At 39.3% G+C, this 18,305-nt stretch overlaps 2 protein-coding genes across 4 annotated transcripts in view; both read left to right on the forward strand.

The window, feature by feature from the left end:
- SPDL1 (spindle apparatus coiled-coil protein 1) overlaps positions 1-1,085 on the forward strand; it is a 21,266-nt gene extending 20,181 nt beyond the window's left edge. For both annotated transcript variants that reach the window (XM_028717498.2, XM_077924435.1), the window contains exon 13: positions 431-1,085. In XM_028717498.2, the coding sequence (XP_028573331.2) occupies positions 431-584 (154 nt within the window). In that variant the 3' untranslated portion in view covers positions 585-1,085. The remainder of the gene's footprint in view (positions 1-430) is intronic.
- Positions 1-18,305, forward strand: part of DOCK2 (dedicator of cytokinesis 2) — a 255,289-nt gene that overhangs the window by 4,366 nt on the left and 232,618 nt on the right. The window contains exons 1-4 of one of the 2 annotated variants that reach the window (XM_028717489.2): positions 2,557-3,196; positions 10,557-10,640; positions 14,805-14,845; positions 17,564-17,619. In XM_028717489.2, coding sequence (XP_028573322.2) covers positions 3,157-3,196; positions 10,557-10,640; positions 14,805-14,845; positions 17,564-17,619 — 221 coding nt within the window. In that variant the 5' untranslated portion in view covers positions 2,557-3,156. Of the gene's footprint in view, positions 1-2,556; positions 3,197-10,556; positions 10,641-14,804; positions 14,846-17,563; positions 17,620-18,305 lie in introns of those variants that run through there. The other variant, XM_028717491.2, reaches the window with a different exon arrangement.

An 18,305-nucleotide genomic window follows, 5' to 3' on the forward strand; every position in this document is an offset into this window, starting at 1 on the left:
TGTGGTATTCTGACTTGAAACAGTTTAATTCCCAATTTTTGCACTAGTCAAGCTAGAAAAAGATTTCTTGCTTGTATACCAAATGTACAAACAGTACTGCTTAATATGCTTACTCCAGCAGCTGGTAAACCTAGTGAGGAGATTAACACTAAACTTCTGATTGTACCTAACACATAATGTAATTTTGTTCTTTTTAGTAAACTTGTGTGGTCTCCATGGCTTCTTGTATGTCTGCTTTTTACATTTTTGGCATGGCTTGATGTAAAAGTGTTCAGAAGCTAATAGTGCCTGTGAACAAGGAAACAATAGCTTAATTTTATGGTATTTTATGGTATTTAACATGTTTAACATGTTTTGGGTAGTAGTTTGTCAACTTCAGTGTTCATTATTAAAATTTAGAGTGAAACGAGAGTGGTTGCTTTACCTATAGGTTGACATCTGACCCTGGAATAAAGACAGAAGAAAACTACACTGTTGCAGCTGAACAGACAAGAAAACATGAGAAGAAAAGCCACAAGAAAACATACCCCATAATGTTTATGGCTCCCAAACAAGATCCTGAAACTCAGTGTACTCAACAATAAATCGAATAGCCTTTTTTGTTACTGAGGTATTTAAGTGTACAGCAATCTACTAGAACATTTGGTTATCTTGTTCAGTGCCTTTTAATAAAAACTCAGACTTCATATAGGCAACATTTATCATGTTGCCTTAGCTGAGTAGATATGCAAAACAGAAACTAAATTATTCAGATTCTACTACAGGAGCTGTGTGATATACCTCAAAAGCTGTTGCTCTAGAAGAAGTAAAATAAGCACATCAACTGGTTGGTTAACAAAGCAGAAATGTGTAATAGTTTCAGGTACCTGTTAAAATGTGACATTAATTGCACACTGGGCTGGCAAGTTTATTTTTATGAGGCAAAATGTAGACTAGTGGTTCTCTTGCCTCCTTAACTACATTTCTGATCTTTTCAGATGTACTAATGTTATGAAAGATTGACCATGTTTGACTTAAATAAATTGTTTGAGTTATTGTATTCAATTTGTAATCTCGATTCTTTATTAATAAATTCTATACCTTTAGGTGTGTGGGGTTTTTTAAACGAAAGCTTAAAGGTGAAATGCAACCCATCTTTCTGATTCTTCTGTCAGTCAAATGCTTCTGTCATACTAAAACCAAGCTCAAGCAAAGCTCAGTTTTTAAAATACTGTATTGTATATTTCAGATTGAACCGCATGCTTACTGTGGATACACTTTTCAGAGTGAGCTATATACAATGATACAAGTTTCGGTCTTCCTAATTAATACTAAGTAATACTAATTCGAGTATACCACTATTGTATCCTATAAGCAAAAAGATTTCTGCTTGTACAATGGGACTTTACCTCCTCTCCTCCCCCCGCATTTGCCCCTCAGCTTCAGATCTGCTCCAGATGTTTGGGGGACTCTACAACAGATTTAGCAGTGTTGTGATGGGAGGTGGAGACCTTTACTGTGCAAGAGAAATCCTTGTGCTGATGGAAGAAGAGACATAAGGCTACATTGAATTTCACTCCTAGCATCTATCCTTATGTAGCGATACCAGGCCATGCATGAAGAAGGGAGTTACCAAAAAAACTCCAAAGAATTATTTAGGGGGAAACTCTAAAGGGCAGGAGGAGAAAACAGCTGTGCAATAACCTAGTTGCCCAGAATGTTTAGAGAATGACAAAAAGAAATTTGGCAAGAGTGTGGGAGAATGACAGAATGGCTAGAAGAAACAGAACAGTCTCATTGTTTCAACAAGTCCCTTTCTGGTCCACACCAAAATGTTACTTTAATGTGTCCTGACAAACAGAAGGCAGCTGCCCATCTACTCCAGTGTTCAAATTAAATAATTTAAGAAAGCAAATGTATCCACACCCCACTCCAAAATAAGAGAGGGGTAGTGACCAAAACGGTCAAATCAGATATGTTTGCTCGGTGAGCACAGAATGGCTCATTGCAGGCAGGGGAGAAGGAAGACTGGCAGTGCAGCTGAAACTGAAGAGAAGTAGTCCATGCTGCAGCATGGGTGAAATGGGCTGCTGTGTAACAACACCAGGCTCTTTTAAGCACAGATATTACTGTTTGTTGGTGATGCTGTATCTTTAATACTGAATAAAGCTAAAGCATTCTATTGTTCAGACCCTCCTTGTTCAGATCCTGTAGTTCCCACTCCCTTTGATAGGGTCCTGGTTTTACCATGGCTGCAGTCCTCATTTTATCCTTTTCTCAGTGGTGTCTCAATGTTCCTCCATTATTCTGCCTCCACATTTCTGACCTGGTCAGACTAATGGAATAACAGCGAAACTGCTGCATGGCCTTTCCCCAACAATACATGTTTCTCGGTATAAAATGGAAAAATACAAATCCTGCCAGGCATGAGGAAAAGTATACTTTTGTATTTTATGGCTGAAGAATGAACTTTTGGGAAAGCATTGCAGCAGGAGAAGTAAGGCATCTTTTCTACATAACCTTTCCCCTAAAATCTTCAAGTCTTATACTGTAGAGTTAACCATGTAATATGCAAAATAAGGCTAGTACAAAGCCCACAAGCTGTTTAAAAACAATAGGACAACTAAACAGAATCTTGTTTAAAAGCAGGCCAACAATATAATGAAATATGTACCCGTTTTTCAGCTGGTGGAGACAGGGATGGATAGGTGTTGCGCCTAAAACGGTGCTGTAATACGTGTCACCATTAAAAAGGATGGAACATGAAGCAGCACCTCATTAACTGATCTTACCATCTTGGGAGGGACACGTGGTGTCTAGAAGCTGTGTGATTTGCTTAGCATGTAGTGGTGGTAGTAACCATAGTCCCCTTACGTTCCTATTTGCTTGTGTTGCTGTCATTGCCCTGTCAGCAAGGCGCCCGGTGTTGTCCCTCCTCTACATAGAAGCATCACTTTCATTTAGCGTAAGAGCCTCGTTGAGGACAGTGCACAGAAAAAGAGGAAGGAAGCTGAGGGATTGTGAGAAGTGCAAAGCTCCCTGCTGCAACTGCAGCAGTAGACAAACTTGCCTTGCGATTCACTTGACTCCATCCTTGAACATTACTGGGATTTTATCCGGTACCAAACAGCTGTTCTCCTGAATCACGGCTACCCTAGCCTGCTGGACTTGTTGGCTATGACTCCTTGGCAAAAAACCGATAAGAAGATTGGAGTGGGTATGTATCATGCAAGCTCCTCTCTGGGGTTTTCCTCCTCTGCAGGATGTGGGGAGAAGTGCTGCAATGCACAAAGATAAATCAATTTGGTCAGCAAAAAACCCCAAATATTTAAACAACAAAATAGCTGTTTTGTGCCTTGTCTGATGGGTCTATGCTGAACACACACATAAGAAGGTTTCATTGATACTTGCTTCCAAGCAATCTTTGCTTAGTACTATTTCCCTATTCTTGTGGAAAGTCCTGTGGAACTAACTAAATTTGAAGCTGTAAACTATAAAAACAGCCCTTTGTCTTGCGATAACCAAACTGGAATCTTAGACATTCGAGTTCTTCTTAGGCATTGACTCAGTTATGCAAGTTGTCCTCTTATTGGCTCTGTTATAAACAGGAAATGGAAAGGGAGCAAGCACATTTTCAGAAACAAACTATATGTACTGTGCTCCTGAGACTTTTGTTTTACTGGTTCTTGGTGTGCTCTTTGGCCGCATCATGCAGTCACTTAGCTGGGTCTTGTCAGTGCTTGAAAATCCCATATTGAGTTGCATGATGAACAAAAGGCAGGAAATAAATGTGCTAAATAACTGAACTTGTTGCACTTATGTGTTGTGTAGCTTGTTTAGTCCACTGCTTTTAAAATCTTGTTGAGATTGTTCATTCATTTTCCAGTGGTAATATAATTATAACCCACAGCAAACTACCAACTAATTACCATGAACTGTGCTGGGTTAGGGGACTTTCATGTGAGAAATCATTAAATGAGTGAACATGGCCAAAGCTTAAACATTCAACCCCATTTTGAAACTTGGGAAAGGCCGTAGCTCAGTGCATGCAAAAGGTCCCAAGTTCAATCTTCTGGTAGGCTGGAGGAGACTCCTGTTTGAGCCATTGCCAATCTGTAGACAATTTAAACCTAGCTGGATTGATTGTCTGATTGTCTAAGCCAGCTGTGTATGTTCCTGTGGTGACGACAGGGCAATCTACACATTCTGATTTGCTTGATATTGTATGAAATTATTTGGATTTCTGGAAGAAATGCCAGAAGCAAAATACAATTGAGTTTCAGTGCAATGATATAGTAACATTGCAAAATTATTCAAAACTCATACTAAGCTTGGTAGATAGCTCCTTTTGCAAAACTAAACCAGGATACTCACTTCTCTCTTGCGAATGGTCAGAAGTCTTTTGCTGCCTTCTGAAAAGATTCTTGGGCCCAGTGCTTGAATTACTCTGGAAAAATACTACCACATACAAAATACATAGCATCTACCATTGTCTGTATATGTACGGAATATTTTATAATTCTACTAGTACATAGTTCATATCTCTAAAGAGCATATAATTTATGAGCAATCCTGCACTAACTATGGAAGATGAATCCTAGTCATCTTAAGGTTTTACAATTGCAGTAAAACAAAGGCAGAGCCTTTAATGTGTTGATACACGTAATTTAATTGATGGTGCTCAAGAGAAATAAATAGAGCCAACAGTCACAAGAAATTTTATTTTCGTCAGGTAGAATCCAGTTATGTCTGAGTCTTTCTTACACAAATGGGGACTGGATTTTACCTGACGAAAATAAAATTTCTTGTAACTGTTGGCTCTATTTATTTCTCACTGTTCTCCCCACTGAGCCCCCGGAAGACCTGGAACTCTACTTGCATGGCATATGTTTTTCCCCTTGGTCTTCCTTTAGACCTAGAGTAGACCCACAAATTGTGCTAGTTTCATCATTAAGACCAGATGCCAAGATTTGCTAAACCACACAATTTCAATAGTCAATAGGGGTAAATGTCAACAAGCACCAATTACAATTCTTGCTGCTGTTACAGTCCATAGGGGATCTAAATGGTCAGGCTGAATTGCATTTTTAAATATACACTTCAGATTTAGCTGTAAGGAATATCGATGGTTCTGCTTATAATGTCAATGATTTGGGAGTTTTAATCTTTTTTTCTTTTAAACTAACTTTTTTTCACATTATCACCACATATGTTAATGGAGCATTCTTCCAAAAGAGATATGGCAGGCACCCTTACTTTTGACTTTCAAGCATCCCCTGAAGACCTTTCTAGCTGTTTCTTTTTTATTTATTTTTACTAGCCAGTCACTTTAATTATTATCTATATTGTTTTTCATGGCGCTTTATATTGTACACCACCCTGCTTTCATAAAATGTTGGTATAGATATTCTTTTATAAATGAATTAAAAATAAATAGGAAGTGAGCAGCACATCTTTCACACTACAGTGGTACCTCGGAAGTCGAACGGGAAATGTTTGGAAGCCAAGGCATGGTTTCTGATTGGCTGCAAGAAGCCACAGAAGCCGCATTGGACATTCAGGTTCCAAAGAATGTTCGCAAAACGGAACACTCACTTCCGGGTTTGCGGTGTTCGGGAGCCAAAACATTAGACTTGCAAGGCGTTCGGGATCCAAGGTACGACTGTATAGGTATCTTTTTGCTAAATGCTGTGGTGTTAGATAAAAAAAGTATGGCACTTTAAAATGATTTCCATTTAAGTGGAGGCAAGGAGATGGTGTTGGAAAAGTTATATTTTTTTTTAGGGCTGAGCAACTAAGGAGACTTCAAGAGTTTGAACTGCAATATAGGCGGCTAACCTATGATCCTCCATCTGTTACTGGGAGTTGGCAATTAGCTGGGGGTGACATGTTAGTCACCCCCAAATTAGAAAACGGCTGTCCTGACTGTATATACTTGATTTGTTTGTTAAGTCCATGGAAGCATTCCAAAAGTTCACACTGAAACCAAGCCAGGACTCTGAAAGTTTAGTTGTTTTTCTTTTCCCTGTTAGCATCATTGATTCTCCTCCAGGAGCTTTAAAAAACATGATGATGAAGCAAGCATGGATCACAAGCAAGTGCCACAAATGGAAGTTGTGAGACTTCAACTGTGGCTTATATATTCAATCCAGGACAGTGCTGAAAAAGCAATGTGAATCAGGTTTCATCTGCAGAGGTCCCATTCGTGTCCCTCTTCTATTTTTTTTCAGGGGTGGGTGGGGTGGGGAGATAGTATTAATGAATTGTAATGCAGAGGGCGAGGGTTGGATTTGCTTCCCCCCAGACATGCAAATTAAAGAAAAGCCATTTCTTTCCGAGAAAATGTCTGAATCCACCCCACCCCCGTACAAAATGGAAGAGCACTTTGAATAAATTTGTACAAATATTCTCTACCATTTTTGTTGTGGTGGAAGCTGCCCCCCCCCCCCGTTCCTCCCCCGGTGAATGATGCTGTGTAATGATGCTGGGCCCAGGACACTGTGGAGCATGAAAAATAGGGATCAAGCTGCCAATACATTTGTGGCTGTTGTCACTTGGAGAGGCAGAAAAATAAAAGGTGCTATACTCATGACAGTGTTGAAATCTATTATCTGCATGAGAAAATTGGATAATATCTCACCACCCCTGGATAAATTTGGAGGAGCCCACCCTCATTATTTTGTCTACAAATAGAGGAGAGAGTTTTGATAGGCTATCTGCATAAGCTTCAATTCAAATACTTCTTAAACCTTACTTACCGGTAACTTGTACAAAAATACATGTGGTAAGGTTTAGAAATGTACCCTAGCACAGCGAAGTCACAACATCTAGATAGGGACCTTTGCATAAGGAGCGGGAAGATAATGTTATGGGCTTACTATCAGATTTCTGTGAACAAGACTGTGACAATACCTTGCCAAAATGTTGAATTTGACAAAAGTAGTTTTAACAGCCCTCAATAGGGGCTAATGGTTGGAAGATTGCTTTGTGATGCAGGACTACTCTAAAATGGTCAGAGAAAGGGGCATGGGCATACCTTCTCCCATAGCTCCCATAAACTAGGTTTCTCCGTGTAAAGAACAACAGAAATTGCAGTTGTGAGTAGGAGACTAAGGCAGAGAGAAACAGAGTGGTCTGAGCTCAGTTTTGGGGGCTCTGTAAGCTAGCAGCCCTGGGTGAGTGGGCAAGTGTTCCTCGCTACAGATCTGATGTAGGGTTGCTGTTTAAGCTGCCCACGACCACCTCTGCTCAACCTACCTATCTATGAATTCTACAAATTTGTAAGTAAACTCTGTTACAAAGCACCTTATGTATCCAGTGATCCCTCCTTCCAAATGAAATCAAACCCAGGCAGTTCTCACTGCTCAGGGAAGTGGGACACACATAGCCACAGCATGTTGTGCTAACCAATAGTAAAATCAGCTGCGGCATCTTAAGGATTAGTAAATACAGCGTGCCATGAGCTTTCATGGCCCGGAAAAGTGTTGTTTTCAGCTGGCAGACATACACACACGCACCTCTGCCAACTCAGAGTGACACTTCCAAGTATTTGACAAGTGGCACTGGTCTGCAGAAGCTTACGCCACAATGCATTTCTTTGACCTCCAGGTGCCACAGGACCTGTTGCTTTTTACTACAATAGACATCCAGGTGGGAATTGTTAACCAATAGGAGTTTTAATGGGACCTACCCCACTCTTTGGGATTCAGGAATTTGTTTATAGTGCTCTGTATATCTTGGCTCCAACAAAACATGCATGTTACTGCTTTATTCCCCCTTTCCCTTTTTTAAAGTAAAGAAAAGAAACAGGACCTTTGTACTTTCAAATGACTTTAAGCTGTAAGTTTCCACTTACTCAGAAAACATCAAGCTTGCAAAACCACTTCCTTTGTCAGTTGGTTGATGTCACCATACTAACCCTTTGTAAAAAAAGAAAAGAAAAGAAAAAGGTACCACTGGGAAGCAATGCAATATTATGTTAACACAACCATGCTCTGAACTTTTAGGTTTTTTTCTTTAAATGAGCACGACGAGTAGTGATGGCTTAAAGGACAGAATGCACTCCCCCTCACCTTCATCTGGTTTTTGACAGCTTATTTTAAGTGCCAAAATCCATAGGAAACAGTTTAGTTGTTGGTATTTATCATTGTTGTTGTTTTGTTTCTTATACCCTCTCATTCAAATCCAGGACAGCTAACAATAAAGGTATAGCTTTTTTTTTAAAAAAAAGTACAGTGTGACAAGTCAGTATTTGTTTGATTCTCATTTGTCTTAGATTGCTACCCAAATATTGGATCATGGAAATACATTATCTGCATATTCTAGCAAACCCCTCAACTGTCCCGATTAAATTGGGAATCGTGTTATGGGGGCTGTGCTCTCACGTGGAAACATGGCCCCATAAGGGGCACTTTCTGGTTTCCGTGGCAACATGTTGGAGGGTATGGACTAGCAGTGTGCAAGTACCTGTATACCTTTATAGGTGGTCAAAAGGCCACACCCAGAAGTCAGAAGTACTTTTAAAGTGTTTTTGAGAGGGAGAAAGAGAACCTTAAGGTAAACTTTCCTCAGCTGCCAAGGCTACAGCCAGCTGCGAGGTTGGAGAAGGAATGGTGAGGAAGAACAGAACAAAAATGGAAGACGAAGTGATGTAAAAGCTAAAGTACTTAAATATTAAACACTTTTAGGTTGTTATTCATGAAACTGACCATTTTGTGGAAGGGTCACTGTTTTAACTTAAGAAGAATGGAATACAATGTATCACAAGAACAGCTTAATAAAACGTGGCTATAGAAATTGTATTCAGCTGGTACCATGATTAGAACTAAATTACATCAAATACTCTGGATATCTGAATCTGGGTCACAGGGTATGTTTAGAGTTCTAAAAGGGGCGGCCAAATGTGAGAACAAAATGCACTAAAGTTTTGTTTTTAATTGTTGCTGAGATATACTGTTTTTGTTTTGTTTTGTGGCTGCTATAACTTGAAACAGCCTTCTGTGGCTTTTTCTGTATTTTGGCCAAAAGCACTGGAAAGAATGCCAAGATTGATTTCTGAATGGCAGCGAATTAGAGGAGAACTCAGAACAATTTGAAGCTATTAAGTGTGTTCAGGACTTCAGTAAATTGACGCTTTAAGGCTATTCTGCCCAAGCCAATTTATTTAAGATTGAAGGCCCAATTCTCACTTTGGAACAAGTCTAATTCTCACTCCTATCTTCCAAGTTGATTTAATAAAAATTGCAGATTTGCTTTACAAATGGTATTATGCTTTGGCTTAGACAAGCGTACTTGACAGTACATCGGCTTGTATCCAAAAGTGCTGTTTCACAAGCAGAAAGCACATCAGCTCAACCAGTGCAAGGTTAATACCGGCTTTGAGGCAGGCTGCCAATAACTATGGATGCTGTATTATTTGGAGTTTATATGGTTTTATTCCTATAATTGTTTTATAATTGTTTATGAAGTATTTCATTACCCTTTGTTTACTGCTCTGGAGTTTTCAAAACAAAATGTTTTGAAAAATAAAAGCAGTTTTGAGAAATAAAACAGTAAACAAATTAAAAAGGTAGCTCTCTGATCATCAGGTGCAAGTCTCTCTTAGTGTGTGGTTAGAAAACAGTCTATAAAGATTGCCACATCCTTTAGTTGCTTTATTTTGGAGACATATTACTTCAGCTTGCTATCTGCATATATTTCTTATGATTGATATTTCAGGTGTGAATTTCCAATTTCCACATTTTATGGAGATGTCTTTTGCAAGTGAGGCAGAGAACTGAACCTTCATATTCAGTTTATTTAATATTTAATATTTATTGCTTCTATTTAAAATAATGTTGACTCTCAAAATAATCTTTATAATCCCATATTAAGTTGGATCACATGCAATGCTGAAATATAGCAGTGCTGTCATACGTCCTGATTTTCCAGGACATTCTTGTAGCTTTTACTAAAAAAACTCAACAACTTTCGGGTTGTCTTGGATCTTACTTTTTGAAATATGGCAACCCTAAGCTATAGTTTGGTGTTACATCCATGAGCCTCAAAGGTTGGGCCTTCCTTTCTGAAATGGCTGTTTTGAAGAAATCAGAAGATTTTGCTTTCGCTTTCAACTGGCATTACTTTATTATGTCCAAAGTCAGACAGACTTTCAAACTGGAGTTGGTGATCCTGGTTTGTCTTTTTAAAGTGTACTTTACACTAACCACAGTTCTTTGTTCAGATGAAGCAAGCATCCAAATTTCTTGTCACTGCACCAAAGGAGGAAAAGGGAGTGGGTAGCAAGCAAGCAAGTTCAAGGCTTGCCCCCATAGCACCAAATTGTGGTTTAGCATCTTGTCTGAAACACAGCTCTTGTGTTTAAAATGTTAATTTGATTGAATCCATAACAGCTTATTCTGTATTTTCACAGCTTTAGTTGAAGGAGTGTTATTTTTAATGTAAATAAGTATATAGGTAATTTTTTATTTTGTCTACTGTGTCCACTCCTTGGTGCTGATGTAGTACATGTTGTTGATACTATTTCTGTTGTCTGTTTAACCGTAATAAAGATTGATTGAGTGATTGTATTTTCACAGCAATATCCAATTTCAGTGCTGCAAGAGTACCACAGCTATCTCTGCATATTGGTGATGTAGTCCATATACTGGAAGACTGTGAAGGTGAGAAATAATTTTTGGTTTGTATCTTGCATCATCACATTGAGTTATGAGCTCATTGGAGAGAAAAAAATCCTGAGACAATGCTTATATTACTGTTGTCTTGAAACATGCAGCCATCACGCCTGCATATTTAGAAGCATATTTGTTCACTGAGTGCATTTTTTGTGAATTAATGAGACATTAATGAGATTTTACTCTTATCCAGATGTGACTTACCTCCTTACACTGAAACTGTGATGTCTGTATTATGAATACAATGATATTAATTATTAGGAGGTGAAACTTGTTTAACTTGCCTCTTTTTTTCCTGCTTGTGGGTTTTATGTGTGGGTTTTGTGGTAAAACCATCAGAACTAACATAAGCAGAACAACACTTCTTAATAAATAACAACAGCCTTAATTCTGCTAGTGGTTTTGGTTAAATGATAACCAAACCAGAAATGTTTTATCCATAGCTGTAGCCATAAAACAGGCTTTGTAGTTTTTTGTAATGTGGCAGTATTACAAACAACTATGCTTGTGGAGAGGGATACCAACATATGAACTCAAATAAACATGATTTTTAAAAATACGATATATTAACTATGAAACAGAGGGAGACCTTCTGGTGCTCTTGTGCCCATGCAGCATGTGCACACTGAAATATTCAGTGTGACTGAGAGGCTGAGGAGCTGCAGTACTTACTCCAATTGATTCTCTAGTTTGACTGCAATTGCACATGTTTGTTTAGTTAATGAGTCTTTCACATTGCCTGTTTTTCCAAAGCTTAGTTTGCTTTCCAAATGATATTGCCCAATGCCTCTGTAGCTTAGCAAGAGTCTAGGATAGGGTGGCCAAACAAAGTATGGTTAAGCAAGGTTGTTGGGTTCAGGCATGGCACCAAAATCATAGGTAAAGCAAGCTATGGCTGGTATGCTGGCAAGAAACCATGGCTTCTCATCATTGTTGCCAGAAAAGAAACCATGGTTAATCTGCTAGGCTAGGTTCGGACAAATCATATTTAGGCTAAACAAACCAAGGTTTAGTTATATGTCTGAACCAAACCAATATTTAATTTCCTCTGGGCTTTTCTTAGTAGTGTTGTATAATTTTAACCATCTGGAGGTTTTTTAATTAAAAAGTTTTGTGTTGTAACCCACTCTGGGTTCAGTAGTAGGATAGTGAGAAACAAACAAACAATCTCCATGGAACGGCCATGTTCTCCATCCGTTTGAAAGGTGGGTGAGAAGCAGGAGAGTGACCTCCTTCCTTGTCCTTCACTCTTCATCCAAGTAGCACCTGTGGTGGTAGTTCCATGCAGCAGCGAAAGTAGGTTTCCCTTATTATCTTGAAGCAAAAAAATGTGATTTTGCTCTGTTCCTTTTTAATTCAGAGATATTTTTTTCTTATTCATTCTCAAGGGATGGCATTCTTTCAGGGGTTATAAAGCTTGAGAAAATGCATCTTTTGGATTTCATAAATGCACCGTTAACATATGAAAGTTGTGTGCTCAGAAATGAAACACAAAACTGCTGGACTGAAAGCCAGTACTGGAAAAAAATGAGATGGCAGAGTTAATCTGAACAAAGGTGGACAGCCCCAGAGAGATGTTCTGTAGGTTTATGTCACAGATGAGATTAGCGCAGATATGAAAAAGTTACTCAATGTGTTTATAACATATTTCTTACCAGAAGAGGTCTCTCTTGAGCTACAAACATTGACCTGAGAGCCTTAAAAAGCATTTTCTTCAAAATATAGTTACAGTGGTACCTCTGGTTAAGAACTTAATTTGTTCCGGAGGTCCGTTCGTAACCTGAAACCGTTCTTAACCTGAGGTACCACTGTGGCTAATGGGGCCTCCCACTGCCGCCACACGATTTCTGTTCTCATCCTGAGGTAAAGTTCTTAACCTAAGGTACTACTTCTGGGTTAGCAGAGTCTGTAACCTGAAGTGTCTGTAACCCGAGGTGTCTGTAACCCGAGGTACCACTGTATTTCAGGGAGAGTTAACTGACACCCCATAAGCAGCATTATGTCTGCAGGGTGTTTTCTTTTCTTTTCTTTTCTTTTCTTTTTTTTGCCTTGGGTCCTGTGATTCACACATCATACCTTGACTGCCTCATCCTGTGAAGGATGTACTCAGTGGTGCACTTAGAAAACTTTCGACTCTAGATTTAATTTTCTTGTGGAGGGACCATTTTTAGATGGTAATGTGTATTACGCTGCTTGCTTCAAAATCTGATAAGGCAGCTCTAGTGTGTTTGGAAGCCCTGGAAATCCCACAGGGTGTGCTTCAAATATTTCCCTCTTGTGTATTGCCCTTCCCCATTTTCCAGAATTGCCTCAGCTTCCACTTCTGACAGTTACCAAAGATGGATGAGTGTCTGGGTTCCTTATTTTGTTTTTTTGACCACTTGCCAGCGAGCTTCCAGGTTCAAAGAGGGACAAGCTAGGATGCCAAACGGGGGGAAGTGAGGCACTTCTGATCGTGCTGAACTGTCTCACAACAGTAAGAGTTCCTAGCCACCGAAAGTTAACATCTAACGTTCGTCTTTTAGCGACTATTCTCCAGGCCTGTGCAGAGCTTGTCTGAGGCCTGGGGTGGGAGTCTTGTTCTTGGCGTGACAGTGTAAATCCAGCAGGCCATGGATGAGGCCTCCCCGGCATGCTTATAGCCCTCTGAGGCTTGGGGGCAAGTATATCTGGCTGCCCCCACTCTGCACAGGCCTAACAATCTAAGTGATTAGCACTTTTAGTGGCCTAACCTTATAGTGTTAAATGTCTGACTTTGAGGCTGACAAACATGGCCTTTTTGGGGTTTAAGTGTGCCTTGACACAATAATTAATACTGGTTGCTAAGGGAAATGCTCGAGCTTTTTCCCATAGCAGAGAAGATCTGGCTATGCTGCAACATGACTGTACAGCAGAGCTTCCGCCGTGTCCTGGATGCTGTCGGTGAAGCTATGCTTAGGCTCAGGTGGCTTTTCCCTCTAGGAAATGACTGTCAAACCAATTCTGGCTCCCACTGGTAGATTATAGTCTAGTCCGACAGGCCTACAAGGCAAAGCAACCTCTGAAAAGGATGCTGTTGTGCCTCCTGACTGGAGGACTGAACAAGACATGAAAGCTATAATCAGAGCATGGGGGGGGGGGAATCAGCTAGGAAAGAAGTAACATTGCTGCTTGCCCCCCAACCCAGATTATTTTGGCATGTTGCCCTCTCCCCTTCACTATATATACCGCTACAATGTATTACACGTGAAGGAGAGAAAATTTGGGGGAATTTTAGTTAAGAAAAAAGGTAAGCGGGGAGCATGAAAGAGTTGCATTATATTATGCACACAGTGTGTGGAGAAAGTAGACACAGATAATTTTTTCTCCCTGTCATCATACTGAGCCCTGGGGTTGTCCAGTGAAATTGAGTATTGAGAGATTCAGGGCAGAAGTATTTCATACAGGACACATAGTTAAACAATGGTTTTTGCTTCCATAAGATGTAGTCATGGGCACCAACTCAGCCTTTTGAGGGGATTGGACAAATTCATGGAGGATAAGGTTATCCATGGCTATGAGTCTGGATGGCTATATATTACTTCCAGGGGCAAGATCAAACTCCAATGCTCTTCTAAACTCTTTAAAAAGGCAGATTTGGTTCATAAAAGGGATTTATGGCATGAACCCATCACTGGTGATTTTTAGAAGAACTCTTTAGATTGTTTTAAATTTGCACCCACTTCCTTTTTGTTATTTGGTGTGTCTTCATTATGTTGTGTCCTGAGGATTTGCTGCTCATCAAAGGGTGTAATGTGGATTTTAACTTTATTCTTTTTATATTGCTATGCTTATTGTGTAAATTTTGTGTGCCTCCTTGCTTGGGCAATTGCCCTGAAAGGCATTTATGAATACTTTATTATGAACAAACAAACAAACAAACAAACAAACAAACAAACAAACACAAATACATACATACATACATACATACATACATATATACATACCAGTAATCCTCTTTCAACACAATTTAATCTATGCATACCAGGAAGTAAACTGCACTGTGTTTAGTGGAACTTACCCTCATGTAAGCATGCATAGGATTGTTACCCTAGTTTTGCAGAAATTGAACGAATTGGCTCAATTTGGACATTGAAAAGCATATAATAACTATGGTTTTGCTTTGACTTTTAGGTTGGTACAAAGGATACATTGTAAGACATAAAGGGGTAGAGGTAAGATTATTCTTATTGACTTTATTCTTTTTTTGTTGTTGAATATCTGTTTGATTATTTTTTTTGTAATAGACTATTATTTTATTCTTTCTTTTTAAGTGTGTGGAGTTTAATCCTGAGAAGAGTCACTGAATCTATGTCAGTGGCCAATATTTAAATAAGGAAATGAATGTTTTTTTACTATGAGAAAAGTAGATTAAATAACAAATAATGGACTGACCAGCGTCCAACTAGTCATATACACTGAAGGGATCATGTGTATCACAAATTGTAGTGCCCTTTAGCTAATTGAAACTGATGTAGCTGTTAAAAGCAAATTATGATATGGCACAAGATAAAAGTTGAAGATCCTAATAGGTTGGCTGAAGCCTAGGGACATACCTGAAATCTTTGAGCCAAATCATTCATTCATTCATTCATTCATTCATTCATTCATTCATATTTTTATTTATTTATTTGCGCCAGGTTTTTTTTAACCACACTTTCATTTAAGCACCCATGAGGCATCTCACAACACCAGAGTATAAATCACAAAAGTAAAAATACAACCATGACAATAAAAACATAGGCATAAGAGCAATATTAATATTGTTTGAAATATGAATTTGGAGAACAGGTGATATAATGAAATTCAGTTAGAGGGGTTTCAAGGAAGTCAGTTATCAATGTTATGAGAATTAGATATTTGAAGAAATAATTTTTCTTGTGTGTTTTTGTAATGCATTTTTCTTTGTTGTGTGTTTTGTATGTCATTTTTGTTATAATTGTGGAAAATCAATAAAAACAATTTTGGGGGGGGGAGAGCAACAGCAGTGTGATAAGACATCTTAGTGCACAGGTAGAACACCACAGTTTCTAAGGAAAAAAATGCCTGTGTAAAATGGAGTACATTAGAACCAGTACCTTGGATTGGATCAAGTCATGCCCTTCTGCAAATGGAAGGTCTTCCTGTTTTCATAAGGGACTCTGATCTAGCAGTGCCTCTTTCAGAGCTATTTTGCAGCTCTATAGCTGTGTATCTACCCTATTACCCACCGGCATCCCTTTATTCCTGCAGTGCCTAAGTTCCAGCTGACATCTGACTGTGTGCCTTTGTTTTTTACATTTAACAACCACTTCTTAAGTTGCTTTGTTCCCTTTGGTTTTCCCCCATTGACTCTGCCCATTAGGCTTATCCCCACATGACATTGAACGTAGCTATAAGTACAAATGATTGTGTGAAAGAGCGTAGACTTGATTTGTACAGCTCGGTTATTGTGTACACAGACACTACATTTGTTGAATTTAACACATGAGCACCCCTTTTCATTTCCCATTTCCTTCTTCTCTTATGTGCCGATTTAAATATTTCCCTTTCCCCTCCCTTTACTGACTAGCATTGGCATGAACATCCTGGTTTGTTTAAACTTGAATTCCCCTCAGTTTAGATGAAACAGTGAGCTCAGGTTTAATGTCAGGATAATCCAGGAACTGAGTGACATTTCAGTTTTTCAGCTTGACTGCTGATCACAAGAGGATATGTGTATCATGTGTTGTATTAAAGAGAAGATTCACAAATGGATCTTAGGCTACATGTTCCATCAACATGATTAGCAATCACATGGTTAGCAAAAATAAATAAATATGGAGAGGGATATGATGGTCACTGCAACACTCTGGGAGAGAAGGTTTAAGACTCCTCTCTCCAGCTGCAATCTCAGCAAAACTACCCCACTACATGGTAATAAGCATTAGGAAAAAATGCTCAGTGGCACCAAGGCTTCAGCTACATATCCTCTCAGGCTGTGGTGCTGATCAGAATTGTGGTCTCCTGCACTGGACTGGCATTTAATTTTTAAGAACCTAGAGTGTGACTGCTAATCCTCCTGTGTAAACGAATGTGTTGTTAGGCTACCAGACCCACAGCTTGTAGACAGAACCATGACAAAGATACTTTAATACATAAACTCCTCTTGAGCCTCATAGGTATTATAAAATATTACATAAATGGAGATGCTACCTTGAATGTACTTTGGTGAAGTCAATGGTTCCTTTATATGGAGACTACTTCTCCATTTTCTCCAGTATTATCTCTTCCATCTAGCAGTGGCTTTGAGGCCTTAGGCAGAGCTCTTTCAAATAACTGGCTTTTTGAAACATTTAGCAAGAGATGCCCCTGGCTGAATCTGCATAGCTGTCAACTTTTCCCTTTTCTTTCGAGGAATCCTATTGGGAATAAGGGAATTTCCCTTAAAAAAAGGGAAACATTGACAGCTATGTGAATCTGGGACCTTCTGCTTGCAAAGCTTGTGCTCTACCACTCAGTCAAAGAAAAAGCTGGTGTATGGAACCAACACTTGAGTCAGGCGTCAAGAAATAGTTGAGGATGAAGAAAATAGGTGGACGTTCATTTGCAGTGGACAAGTTCAGTGGACAGGACTCTATGAGCAACCCTGGTAATGTGTGAACTTGATCTGATGCCCTTCAGATGTTTTGGCTGGCTGGAGCTGCTGGGAGTTGTAGTCTAAAACATCTTGAAGGCACCAGGCTGGGAAAAGTGGCAAATGGTTAATAATTTAACTCCGTACATAGTAGTTGCAGCTACATGAGAATAAAACTTGCCAGAGTTTTATTCCAGAACCTCTATATATCAATCTACTTTTGGTCCTTTTAATTTGTCATAGAAGAAATGTTCGGTACAATATAACAAATGTGCTTTCCCCCTTCTTCTTCCATTAGGGAATATTTCCAAAATCTTTTATCCACATCAAAGAACTTTCTGTTGAGAAAAAAAGGTATTTCATTGAGATAATTCTTTTGAGGTATATGTCAGCGGATGGGAGTATTATAGCTAAAATCCCCCATGTGATTGATGCTGAACAGCTTGGCAAAATAATTTCTGTAACTAATGCTTGAAAGGGTCTTTCACTAAGAGTGATCCTTATCGTCTGATGGGAAAAGCTAGAATGTGCACACCCAGTAGCTGATAGGCAAAAGATTTCTAAGGTGCCCTTTCCTAACGAAAAGGAGGGTGAGGGGCGCTTGTGGGTGGTGTTGTCAGTCAGGTAACAGTCTGGCATAGTAGGACCCTGGATGGTTCCAAGTTAGCAACTTGATTCAGTGTTATCTGCAACCAGTGCTGGCCCACCTATGAGGCAAGGTGAAGTAACTGCCTCAAGTGGCAGGATCCACAGGGGCAGCAGATCCAATCGCCAAGAAATGCCCATGTTGCTGCCACTACACTACTCCCTTTATCCCAATGTGGAACTTTACCCCCTCCCCCCATTCCCCCCTTCTTCTTTGAAAGGATGGGGACGCCATTTTGTTGTTCATTTCAGGTGCCAAAATTATTATTTATTAAATGTGTATACCACCATTCATTTGTAGATCTCAGGGTGGATCACAGCATAAAAATACAAGAAAATGTCTCTGAGACTTGTGGTCTCTTAGCCAGACTAACCCCCTTTGCTTCTGCCTCCTT

Source organism: Podarcis muralis, chromosome 2 (assembly GCF_964188315.1).
Source record: "Podarcis muralis chromosome 2, rPodMur119.hap1.1, whole genome shotgun sequence".
Taxonomy (NCBI): domain Eukaryota; kingdom Metazoa; phylum Chordata; class Lepidosauria; order Squamata; family Lacertidae; genus Podarcis; species Podarcis muralis.